Source organism: Rosa chinensis, chromosome 7 (assembly GCF_002994745.2).
Source record: "Rosa chinensis cultivar Old Blush chromosome 7, RchiOBHm-V2, whole genome shotgun sequence".
NCBI lineage: Eukaryota > Viridiplantae > Streptophyta > Magnoliopsida > Rosales > Rosaceae > Rosa > Rosa chinensis.
Window position 1 is genome coordinate 6152951 of NC_037094.1, and position 13802 is coordinate 6166752.

Below are 13802 nucleotides of genomic sequence, written 5' to 3' on the forward strand. Positions count from 1 at the left end.
ACGTGAGGTACTGAAGTTTAGAATTGGGAAAATGTCATGTACTGTACGGACGATTTTCACTTTTCAAAATGTTATAATCACACTCTATAAGGAAGATTGCCTAAGGGTAAATCAGGCATATAGAAAAATAAGAAAAAATATTAATTATACATTAATACTCTACAAGGAATGTTGCCTACGTGGATTGAGTGTAGATTAATAGAAAAATATGCATGGGTTTTTTCCCAATACCTCTTTAAAAAATTGGGTTTATACCTAATTTAAGAAATTAATGTCTTGTGATCAATTCCATGTAGTAGATTAGTGGATGTTGAAGTATTTTCTATTGAGGTGTCCAAATTTAAAAAAGTTCAAAAATAAAGTTCTTTGTTTCATAAGATATATGTGTTGGAAATACCAAATTTACTTATAGGAAATACCAAATCTAAGGGTTGTTTTTTCACATAAGAGTGAATCCCTGCATGCTTTAGGAAATGGGGGATAGCTAGCCATGCTTACAGTACAGGTGACATGAACAAAAAGAGTGAGATGAAGTTTCCTGAAAACAAAGCAAAACAGCCCACATGATAAAAAGAAAGTAATTTCTAATCAGCTTCTTCATTCAAATAAACAAGCTAGTGCAACATAATATATATAGCTTGATATGTTACTGAAACCTAGTATATACAGTGTTCTTTAACCATACCTACGGTACCAACCTGTAACGTCCCGTATTTTAATTTACTTGTTTACTAGTCATTTGGACGGTAAACGACAACTACTGTTACTTTTTACTTTGTTTCGATACTTTTAATGACCTTAAAAGTTGACTTTTTGTAGGGTCAATATTTGAGAAAATGTTCTTCATGAAAGTTGTAGAGGACATTAAACCGAGAGCGTGCATATGTGGTTCGTAAAAATTGAAGTTCGTATGCGAAAGTTATGAGTGAAATACGAAAGTTACTGTTCATGATAAATTGGGTATATATATGGAAAGTTACCACTGTAGGTTTTCATTTCCGGAAAACCACAGTAAATTTTCTCTCTCTTCTTCCCCGATCTCTCTCTCTCGTTTCCGCTGACGTCTTCTTCTGCCGTTCAATTAGGCACCGTCCGGCTACTAACCAGTGTGCAACCAGCCATTCTTGGAGCGCCTCTTCCTCCTCTATACACTAGTGATCGTGGGTTACGGCGATTTGGCCGGAAAACCCCAAATCGAAGCAAAAATCCTCACTGTAGCAGTTGGAGGTTTTCCGACGATTCTTCCAATTCCGGCCATCTCCGGCAACCAAATCAAGTCCATTGGGGGCGCCTCGAGCCATTTATCATTCCCCTCAAGTTTCATGCATCAATTTGTAGTGTAGAGGGAGAATCAAGCAAAAATCTGACTCTAGGGTTTTGAAATTTCTGAAAAATTTTCATTGGCCGATTTCAAGCACTTCAAGGTAAAATTAGAATTTTCTGTAGTTGAGATAGATGTTAGGCTTGATGAGTAGGTGCTGCTGTCAAAATTTGGTGGCCATTGGAGCTGGTGGCTATGGCGGCAGCGTCGCCACTGTAGGCGACGGCGCATAGGGCTGCCTTCCGACTCTGATTTTTTGCCCATAAAATCCTATAAATGTTGTAGAGTTTATATTTGAAATTTGGTGAAGTTTGAATGGTTATTGGAGAAGATTTAAGGAGTTGAAATTAAGGAAACAATTAGAAATTTGATTTCAATTATCAGAAAAATTATTTTTCCGTCCTGTGATTATTCACGAACGATTATTTTGTACAGGATGAAAGGAGGTCCCATTTGAGAAGAATTCTGACCGACGGCAAGATTAGCCGTTTATTGTGAGTGGACTTTTATTTATTAAAGAATGATGCATGCATTTAATTCTTGAACTAGTGTTTTATTTAATTATCATATTACTTTACGAGCATATGGTTGTTTTCGGATTTTGATTTTGATTTATCTCATGGAATTACTTTCAATGATGATTTTCGTGAAGTGATTATGAATTATTCCGGTTGTGATTTTCAGATATTAATTTTGTTATGCTCGGATTCGAAATTATGATCTATGTTGTTTTTCAACGAAGTATGTATTTTCCATGGTATTTTTCCAAAATGAAATATTAGTTCATTATTGAACTTCCTTGCTTATTCATCATTGACCAGAGAATATTTTGGCGTGTGGGACACGCCGTTGATTTAATATTATTTCTCGCCTATATATTTTGAACTTGAGATTATCTTGGCACGTGGGACAAGCACTACAAAAAAGAATTGCAACCGCCACTGCAGTTTGCATCGGCAAGCATTTGCCGTCGCCATTGATGATGCTTTAACTTCGGCAAACTTCCGCCATCGCAAGAATATAAGAACTATGCTACATAATTGAAGTGTCGTGGCAATAAGGGTAGCAAAACACTAATATACGGCTACTGCAACCGATTGCCGTCGTATGAAGGCATGAGATAGCAGAGATTAGAGAGTAGCAAAATTTTATCTTATCTCTATGAAACTCTGACCAACAAAAGAGAGAAAAACTTCACTCCCTCTCAATTCCTCTCTCTCTCTCTGTCTCTCTCTCTCTTCTTTTCTTTCCTCTCCCTCCATCGCCATAACCCGAAGCATCATCCATATCACCATGACCGTGGAATCCACCATTAGCGTCTTCACCGTCCACATCGACCACCGCCATACCGTCATTATCATGTTCCTACAGCTGAAATTCCATATCTAACATTTCAACCGGAACCTCCTGAAGGGCAAGAACTCATACTCAATTTAGTGGGCATTTGACCAGCCTCTCAATTACCTGCGAATCTATCTCGCCGATCTATGGTATCTATCTAATCTAGGGTTTCTAGTCCATATTCCAGATTTGGTTTCTTTTTTCTTTTTGTTTGTATTTTTTCTGATTTAGGGTTGTATGATAATTGTTTGATGAGTTCAGCTGTTCGGATTCCAAATTTGATTTAAAGGCTTTATGAATCTGGTTTGGCATGATTCATTTGATTTTCACTTAGCTTGTCTAATTTCAAATATTTTGTCCATCTGCACATCTGTTACTGCTCTTACTGTTTGATCTAGAATATGTTTTTTGCTATCAGTTGTATGCTTGACCTGTACTGTCTAGTTTCTCATAAATTTTCAAAAAAATAAGAAAGCACAAATAAAGCTCCTATTGATCCCAACACTGCTTTAGGTGGTTTCTCTGGGAAAAACTATTCCTAGGTAATGATTTTATCCTTTCTTTTTTCCTATTTTTTTTCCCCTGAACTTGAGTGTATTTTAAATCATTTCAAGTTGAAAGCAAGATTGAGTCTTGGAGTCTTTGATAAACGTTTTGATATTTGTAAAATAGGCATCAGCATTTATAATAACTTATCATGTAAACAATGCTATTAATAAAGAGGGGAATGAAATTGAAAGAGCAGTGGCATGGGAGAAGGCCTTCATTGAGCTGGCAAAGGTTTACCTCTCTGTAATTCAGTTATAGTTTAGCTTTGCGTAATTGTTTTTTCCTGGTTGTTCAGTATGAAAATAGATAATTTATTGTTTTGAAGTCTAAGATTTGTATTGCATTTGTGATAGGATGAGCTGTTGCAAATGGTGCAATCTAAAAACTTAACACTATCTTTCTCATCGGAGAGTTCCATTGAAGAAGAACTTAAGAGTGAAAGCACTGCAGATGCTATATATTACAATATTGGTGAGTGGTTTCTCTGTTTCATGTTGGGTTGCTTTTTCCTTTTAGACCAAAAGATCTGAAATTATGTAATTCATGAATACTGTTCTTGATGTAATATCGTGGTCAGTTACATGGTCAGTTACTTGATCAGTTATATGGTCAGTTACATGTAACTGACCAAGTAACTGTAACTGGTCAAGTAACTGACCAAGTAATTGACCATGTAACTGACCATGTTGCTGTAGCTCACCCTAATCCTAAATACTTGCAAAAGAATACCAAATTTCGACAATCAAATCAGAACACCAACATACTTGTGCTTCTGATCAAGTAGATGTAGCTCACCCTAATCCTAAATACTTGCAAAAGAATACCAAAATTTCGACAATCAAATCAGAACACCAGCATACTTGTGCTTTTATCTGCCTCTTACATTCAGTGTTTACTGTTTTTGAATAATTCTAGGTCCATGAAGGTGCATTTGGTTCTATTGGTGATGATCAGTCACTTCTTAAATACTTGGAATCTCTGGGACAACATTAGTAACAAGCATGTCCGTAGTTGGTCATCAAAAGGAGGTGAGTGATGTGAATACCCCCCCTCCTCCCTCTCATGAAAACTTGTACAGATTTATACTTTATGTTTTGAAAGTCCATTTTTATTCATTCATAATTATCATAAATACTTATGTTCTACTGATGACACTTAAATGATTGAGAGTTGTGATAAATATTAGCCATTCTTTCATCGACCTAGAAGCACTACACCAATTTTGTTATCAGACAACGGCAGAAAACAGTTGTGTGATTTGAAGTGTAACCGTTGTAGAGTGAGCCGTTGTCTGATGAAAAATCAGACAACGGTGGAACACAGTTGTGTGATAAACACACAGACAACAGGTATGTGCTATAACTGTTGTTTGATAGCTCGGCAGATGGCTCGGCAGATGCCAAGCGCGCAGCTGCGCAGCAGTTTAGGGGCGTCTTCAGACAACAGTGCTAGTTTGCAACCGTTGTATGTTAATCATGTCAGACAACATTTTTTTATTTTGTCTGTTGTCTGATTGCTCTTCAAACTTTAGTTCTTAGACTATATCTGTTGTGTGATTAAATTTAGGACAACAGAGTTCAATTGCTTCTGTTGTGTGATTAACTTGTAGGACAAAAGAGTTCAATTAATTCTGTTGTGTGATTAGCTATTAAGACAACAAAGTTCAATTAATTCTGTTGTCTGAGTATTAATCAGAAGACACTGATTCGTTAAAAACCGATGTGTGATATATTGATTACAATGTGTTTTTCTCCCATTTTTGGTCATTCAGACAACAGGCAGTGATCATTAGCTTTGGTCTGTTGTGTGATCATTTGAACATTCCATTCCTGAATTAGATTGTGCATTCATTTGGTCTATTTACGAAATGAACAGTACTCTATCAAATATAAACATTGCAAACCATCAAATGATTCATATAACCATTACTTTAAACTTCAAAAGCAAAAGGGATGCATTTCCCAATCATTGAAACCAACATTTTACACAAGAAAAGCATTCTAGTGCATGCCCATCTACTCGGGACATCAAAAAGCTGATACACATATATGGTTCCAAAATATGCCACACATGGTGCATGACAATGTACCAGCAGAGAAGCACAAAAAAGATGCTTTCCTTATCTAAACTGTACCAGCAACAAGTGTGCTACTTCATGACTCGTGCACATATGTGTTGACAACAAACTTCCCCCACTCATTTCGCACTTGATCAATATCTGCCTGGGTGTATTGGCTACTGCCTCTCCTCTCCCACTGAAATCAGTTAATTATATCAAAAGGATCAGTTAATCATTTTGGTGAATAAGGCATAGATATAATAACACACTTAACAGAAATTGAGTCAAGTGACTATTTATAGCTATATATGTTGATACCTTGGAAGGAAACAATGACATGTCTTTATCCTCAATGATATCTCTCATGTATCGCATGATAAAGTACCTGCACTCCTTGTTGCTAGGTTGGGGAGGAATGCCCTAAACACAAGCAAATGAATGAACAAGTGAAAACTTGGCATGGAAAACTGTTTTTTGAAAACCACAAGTGGTGAAACTTACAGCCAAATTTTTCCAATGGACTGAACTCCGACTCTGCTTATTCTTTTCAGAAATATACATACGCATAGCACTACACCAAAACAACAATATGATCAATGATGTACCATAATGCAAGGGAGGAAAACAAGTGTATTAAACAGATTTCATAAAATTGAGGCATTTCAATCAATATGTAAACGAGGGACTTACGTATCGACGATAGACATCCAATCTCCTGTGGGTAAGCGTCTTTTCTGTGGGTCCATAAAATAGGCAGTTCCTTTCTCCAGATCAACAAGTGTCAACACCCAATGATCACTACATGCATACAAAATGTCATATATCTTGAACACTAATTTGTTATATATGTTCAGACACAGTAGATATGAAAGTTTGCAAACATTCATTAACTTACCCTGAGTTATATGGCAGCATGAATATCTGCCCTGGTTTAGCAGTTACAAGCCTATCTTTGATGTGTTGGGCCTTGACAGTTCCATTCCCACACCCCACAACACCAATAAGTGAAGGGTCAATAAACGCAACCATGTCCAGCATTTTATAAGCCTTCAACTTATCATAGAGGTACCTAATAACAAACATTTGCACCAACTCATTGGGTTTCAGCAACTATACTCCTTATCAAGGCATTACGGACAAAGCATATATGTATATATAAATATATATATATATATATATATATATATATATTTATATAATATCAGTTGAAGGACTTTTTCTACCTTTGATACACAGCAATGCAAGTTCCAGTTACTTCCCTCATGCTTGCAAGTCGCCTAACATCTTTTCCCAATATAAATGTCTTGCGAGAATATCCAAACACTTCAGGCTCCATGTAGAAGTTGATTGTATTCCCATCTTTGAATGCATTCTCACCCCACAAACATAACATCTTCAATGAAGCTGGCAACGATGGTGCCAATTTGGCCAAGCCAAATTCAATCTCCGAGTCCTCTTCCCCTATCTCTTTCCTTTTCTTCTTCTTATCAGCTTTATCCTTGGTAGGTTTCTAGAATAAGAAAATAAATGTAAGGTACAAATCATAAATATAAGCTGCATATCTACAATTAAGTGAATTTCTATAAACAAATGAATGTTATCAAAGTAGCTACAGGTTGAATTATACACAGTTCTTACCTTGACTGCAGATTTTATGACTAGGTGTTTAGGCCATGCGACCCAACTCCCCATAACCTGCTTCACTGTTTCAATTTCATCTTTCACAGGAAATGGCACTTTTGCTTTCTCCTCAAGCGCGGCATAGATGGAAACACGCACATTACCATCCCCTAGTGGAGTGCCATGAACGAGTTGGGAAGGATCCTCGCACTCCATAACAGTGGCATAAGCAACAATATGTTCAACAGAACCTATTGCCAACTTGCAATCAACCTCAGCTACGTTTGACTAAAAAATGAACCAAAAAACAAGATTTATAGTTGTTCCCTATATATATTCAAAATAGTAACAGATTTAAATGTAGTCCACAAACATACTCATAAGCAACTCATAAGCATTCTATGAGTAACAACATGCTGCAAGCTTCAGACAGTTTCAGAAAACTGGTAACTTGAAAGAAAAATTTACCAATAATTACTCTTTCAATGATTTGAAGCACAACTTTCCAGATTTCAAGTAGACATGCAAAGCTACTATTTTCCAGAGTTTCATGCTATTCACAGTTCAAATGAATTGTCAAACAAGAATCTAAAGTGACAGAAACGCTGAATAAAACAAAAATCCTGAAACAGTGCAGTTTGATCAAAATAGCATAAGTATTTCATTTTAACTTTGTTTTTCACGAAACCAAGTTCAAAATGATCATTGAAGAGTCTCCTTTAAGCTCTAAAAAACTGAGAGTAAAGCTACAAGTAAAGGTTTTTCAAAAATCATGAAATGCCCCACTGGTTCAGCTTGGGTGTCGAACACATGTATGCAGTAATCGAACTTTGATCTTTTTCCAGTTCATTATTGGCTTTAAGTAAAACCAAATTACCTTTAATGTAGGTTGACGCATCGTCAAATCCACATATTCTGCCCCCTCCTCATTCTCCGGCTCCTTGATATCTATCATATTGACATTTTCTTCAACATCCTCATTGACCACCTCACGGTTGACAACTACTTTCTCAAGCAACTTGGGAAACTCATTCCCTTTCTTGCACCTAGGACTTTTATCCAACCTGCCTTCCTTAACAACCTTTGTCCCTTTCCTTTTACACATGATGGTTTTGTTTTCCATTTCTTCAAAAACGCTCAGAATTTTAGCTCCATCCACATTGTTCACTACTTCTTCCAACGGACCTTTATCCGTTTCTTGAGCAATCTCATTAGCTGTCATTGAGCAGCTTCCATGGCCAGATACATGTGGGTGAATAGTTGCAGCCTCTTTTCCATTTATCTTTGCTTCAAGTTCAGCAAACTGGGCCGCCCACACAGCCCGCTCCTCTGCAACAATTTTTTTCCCTCGCTTCCCTGACTATCTCCTCCCTAGCCTCCTCTAGTATCTTCTCCCTTGCCTCCTCTACTATCTTCTCTCTCTCCTCTGTCAATATTTTCTGCACACTAAGTCTGACAGTAGCTTCTATGCTCTCCTTTCTACGTTTAGGGAGGTGGAAGTAAGTAGAGGGAGTGACAAAACCTCTTACTCCCCGCACTCTTCCCCCATGCTCCGGAGTCCGTAACGCCAATGTTAAGACATCATTACTTCCTTCAGCGCTTAGCTCTCCACTGTCAAGCTTTCTTTTCAAGTTTGTCTGACAGTTTAGATTAGGAAATATCATCACATATCATCTAAACAAACCTTATACATACAAAAATAGTCCAATAAATATATGGACTTACTATCTTTTCAGCGGTCTTTGCTGACTCCTCATCCTTGAAACTGCCATTCTTTGTCTGTCGTCCTCTTATCCACAAAGTGGCCCTATCAACTTCTCCATCACTCATTCCATCAGCCTACAAAATAGGATAGTTAATGCATACATTACAACTAGGAACCCCACATAAGTAAGGTAGAAAACAGTTTCACTAACCAACTCAGCCTCCAACCCTGCATATCCTTTACAGGACATTCTATGAGGATACTTATTCTTGCTGCGCCTCTCTTGTTGCTCACGACGCTTTTCCTGCAAAATAGGGGTACTAATTAGTTAAATAAGTATTCGATATTTACATAACTGCATTTTATATGACTGCAACTAAATGATTGAAATACAAGTGCATTTATACCAAGAATGAAGGCTTTGTCCGCATTTTGACAAATTCTGTCCAGTGATCAGCATTGATGAAAGGATAATCATCTGGAGGATATTGCAAGGCTTCAGGGTCATCCAAATAGGGGATAACATACTTGGAAGTAAGTAGACACTTGAATTGCCTCCACTTTCTTGCAGCAGATTCCAAAACCAATTTTTTATGCTCAGGACCAATCAAAAATGGAATCTGTGCACATTTCATTGCTAACTATCAGTTCAAGTTCAGAAACTACTGAAAAATGAAAACAATGAACACTATCATACCAACCTAACTAACTACACCTTCAATACTAAATAAAACAGATAAGGAACTTAATCACCTGAACACGTTGCCAGATTTTGTTCTTTTCTTCAAGAGTTACGGCTTTCCAATTTTCCCTTATTACCGGTACCTTCCTTCTTGCCAACACACCAATGTAGCTTTGCATTTGCTTAGCCACCTTCCCACAAGGGGTCCCTTTTCTGTTAAATAAAACAACCTTCTTGCATTTACGACTCTTGCGGTTTGTAATGCGTGACATAGTCACTGCATGCCGCTTCAGCAACTTTAGGCCCCCAGTTGATTCAGGTTCTTTCTTTTTTGACTTTCCCTTTTTTGAATGAGATCCATCGGAAAATGATAATGATGTCGGTGACTTCAAAGACTTAGTCTTCTTAGGCTTCGAACGATTTTCTTTCGACTTTCTCTTCTTTGATACACTAGCAGATTGTGATGCTGCCATTATCTACACAAATGTTAGCCCCATTAGTACATCAAATCCACATATATGAGTAACTTGTATAACAAACATATAAGCTGCATATTAGTAAACAAATCTGCTAATGTTTAAAATAACAGACACTTTAACATATATTACTACAAATATCGCCGATGCAGAAAATAACAGTAATTAAATAAACAAACACTTAACACATATCCAAGCAAAAAATAAGAGTATTTAAAATAACAAACACTTAACACTTGGTACAATCAGTGAAACAGAAAATAACCAACATTAAAAACATATTTAGTGAGCCAAGTATCCTTTAGGCATGACAATTATAAATTACATCAATACGACTATATGAACTACTCTCCCTCAACTACTATATCCTCATTCCCTGCACGCCTATAACCCATTGGCTCCTCATCTTGAGAGTTATCATGTGACTGAATAGCTGGCATTGTAGTTGCGATGGGGGGGGTGGGAAAGAATGGTGTCCCCAACATCATCCTCCTCAACATAATCAATGTAATCTCTTTTTGGGACTCTCACCACAACTGCCCACCTACGATCTACAGGGTCTTCAACATAAAATATTTGCTCCACACTTTTTCCCAAAACAAAACAGTCATTTAGATAACCTTTCCTATTTAAATTAACTAAAGTGAACCCAAGATCATCTTCTCTAACACCCTTCTCATTCTCTACCCAATCACACTTAAAAATAGGAACCCTAAAATGACCATAGTCAAGCTCCCATATTTCGGTAATCACCCCATAAAAGCTCATGTCTTCAGTAATAGGGTTTTTATCCTTAGCACTAGCTACTTGAGGAGTCTTAGCAACCAAATAAACCCCACTGCTTTGTGTCGACCTAAGATCATCGCGCAACTTAGTGTTATATTGCACTCCCCCTATTCGGTAACCACTAAACTTCGGGACTTCATGGCTTGGTTGATCTGCTAGCCACCTCACAATCTCAGGGACGTCACAACCTGGTTCAGCAACCTTTGATTCAACCTGCAAAATAAAATAAAACATTTTACCAACTGTGTTCTGCATTATTAAAAGCTTTATCAGTCTATAAATTACAGTTACATTAAATGGAAACTACTTACCCTCTCCTTCACCCACTGAGCAAAAGTCATGTTTTGTTTGTCCACCAACCACTTTTTATTCTTTTTGTACTTGGGAAACTCCCTCTTCAACTGTTCCGTGTGTTCCCTACACAAATATTTATTAAGTATTAGTGTATAAGCATTAGAACAAGAAAATAAGCAAAACTGTAAAAAACATAGATAGTGATCAACTTACAAAAAGTAGCTTCTAAATTCTTCAGTGTTTTGAAGCACGCAGAGATGAGCTTGCTGAAATTGTTTGCCATAAACAGACTCAACAGTTGCACCAGAGGTAGGCTTGTCAGTTGTGATGTTTTCTTTTGGGATGCCAACAGTCCTATCATCAAAGAAAAGTTCACCTAAAAACTTAAGCGCCTCTTCAGCTATGTAACACTCAGCAATGCACCCTTCCGGATGCGTTTTATTTCTAACATAGCCCTTGCAAACCTTCATATATCTTTCGAAAGGATACATCCATCGGAAGCAAACCGGTCCACATAGCTCAACTTCTCTAACCAAGTGGACTGTTAAATGAATCATTATGTCAAAGAAAGATGGCGGAAAGTACTTCTCAAGCTCACACAAAGTTTCGACCAGATCACTTTGGATTTTGGGAAGCCTTGAAGCATCTATAGTCTTGCTGCAAATTTCATTAAAAAAAAAAAGGCAAAGCCTAATTACTGCAACCCTGACCGGTTTTTCCAACACCCCTCGGATAGCAATTGGGAGCAGCTGTTGCATTAACGCATGACAATCATGGGATTTAAGTCCAATCAGCCTCAAATCATCCATTGAAACAAGGTTTGAAATGTTTGAAGAGTAGTTTTCAGGAACCTTCATGCCATGAAATGATCCACACATACATCTTTTTTCATCTAATGTTAGGTTCCAGCTTGCCAATGGCAAGCGCTTCTTTTTTGGACCATCTAGATTTGGGTGCAATCCACATCTTATACCCATTTCCGCCAAGTCCAAACAAGTTTTCAAGCCGTCTTTGGTTTTTCCTGGAATGTTAAACAACGTCCCTATTAGACTATCACACACATTTTTTTCAATGTGCATGACATCAAGGCAATGCCTAACAGGGAGATACTTCCAATATTCAAGCTCAAAGAATATCGACTTCTTCTTCCAACATGGCCTAGTTTCATCCTCAGCCCCCCTATAAGCAGGAGCAGGTTTTTTTTTTTTCAAACGGCCAATGTGGAACTTCAGCCTCCACCCTACTCAACAATTCTTCTCCAGTCAATGGCACTGGAGCTGCTGCATGTTCTGGCTGGTTATTGAAAGCAGCCCTTAGCTTTCGGTAAAGATGGTGTCTTCCTAAAAATAGTCGATGAATGGTGTAGGCCATCTTTACCCCGTGAACTAGCCTTGTAGGTTTTGTTTTATCAAGGAAAATCGGACATGCATTGTAGCCTTTGACTATACTCCCTGAAAGGTTACCATACGCTGGAAAATCATTGATTGTCCAGAATAGTAAAGCCCTAAGAGTAAAAGTTTCATTTTTGATGGCATCGTAAACTCCATTCACCCCTTCCCATAGCAGCTTTAAGTCATCTATTAATGGTTCAAGGTAAACATCGATGTCGTTTCCTGGTTGTTTAGGGCCCGATATCAATAAGGTAAGCATCATGTGTTTCCTCTTCATTACCAACCATGGAGGTAGATTATAGGTTACCAAAATAACGGGCCAACAACTATACTTGTTGCTTAAGGAGCTAAAGGGATTGAACCCATCTGATGACAATGCAAGTCGTAGGTTTCGTGGCTCATTACCAAAATCTGCCCATTTTTCATCTACCAACTTCCAAGCAGTAGAATCTGCAGGATGACGAATTAAGCCATCCTTGTTTCTCTCGGTGGCATGCCAAGTTAAGGCCTTTGATGTTTCAGTTGATTGAAACATTCTTTTGAACCTAGGAATATGAGGGAAATACCATAACACTTTTGCAGGGACTCCCTCTCTTTCTTTCTTGTTTTTGCATATTTTCCACCTAGATGTACCACATGTAGGACAAATAGTGTCATCGGCATATTGTTTTCTGTACAGAATACAGTCATTAGGGCAGGCATGTATTTTGGTGTAATCCATTCCTAATGCACTCAAACTCTTCTTTGCTTCGTACACAGAGGAAGGTATCTCGTTTCCTTCCGGCAGATACTCAGCAAAGGCAATCAACCAGTCCGAGTAAGCCGAATCACTCATCCCATGCTTGGCTTTCAAGTTGTAAAGCCTCACAAGCACATTCATCTTGGTGTGCCTATTGCAACCAGGGTACAAGGGTTTGTTGGCATCGTCAACAAATTTCTTGAATTCATTACACTCACTCGAAAGCTCCTCATCCTCATCACCTTCCAACTCCACATCACTATCTAATTGTACTTCATAATCTGCCCTCATGTTACCCTGTACAGAGTCAGATTCAATTGGCTCTGATTCAAGACTTTCACTATCCGTATATGATCCCGACTCCACTACAACCTCCCCATGTTCTGTCCATTTCACATAATCTGTGTTAATCCCATTTACAAACAAGTGATCCTTTATCACTTGTGCAGAAAAATCTTTCACATTTCCACACTTTGTGCAAGGACAACAAATACGGTTAGGGTCTCTAGCATTTCCCAAAGCAAACTGACAAAACTCTGCCCCCCCTAACTTATATTCATGAGATCTCCTATCAGCATGCACCCATGACCTATCCATCTACATTAAACAAACACCACAAACCAAAACTACGTCATCGAGCAACAAAACCCCAATCACATATCCTGCATGCATTCACTAAGTTCCATAAACTCTACCAATTCAAACTCTGGTACTCTTAATCACTGACAGCAGTTTATTTACATATATACATGTCCAATATCAGGCAATGAAAAAAAAAATTTCAACATATATTCAGGCTAAGCAAATTCAATAACAAGGATAAAACAGAATAGCATAAT

General features: G+C 37.8%; 1 protein-coding gene across 1 annotated transcript; it reads right to left on the reverse strand.

Annotated features, from left to right (window-relative positions):
* Positions 1 to 10170: 10170 nt before the first annotated feature.
* On the reverse strand, positions 10171 to 13560 carry LOC112177306. The gene is made up of 4 exons (XM_024315608.1): positions 12047 to 13560; positions 11047 to 11490; positions 10851 to 10956; positions 10171 to 10752 (listed from the first exon to the last, which is right to left on the reverse strand). The coding sequence occupies exons 1-4, from the start codon at positions 13558 to 13560 to the stop codon at positions 10171 to 10173; spliced, it is 2646 nt and encodes an 881-aa protein (XP_024171376.1).
* Between the last annotated feature and the right edge of the window lie 242 nt (positions 13561 to 13802).

Coding starts and splice junctions, on each gene's coding strand:
- LOC112177306 (XM_024315608.1), bottom strand. CDS start 13,560: ATGGATAGGTCATGGGTGCATGCTGATAGGAGATCTCATGAATATAAG. Junction 11,491..12,046: donor GCTGAAGTTCCACATTGGCC/GTTTGAAAAAAA, acceptor TGAAATTTGCAG/CAAGACTATAGATGCTTCAA. Junction 10,957..11,046: donor GAATTTAGAAGCTACTTTTT/GTAAGTTGATCA, acceptor ATATTTGTGTAG/GGAACACACGGAACAGTTGA.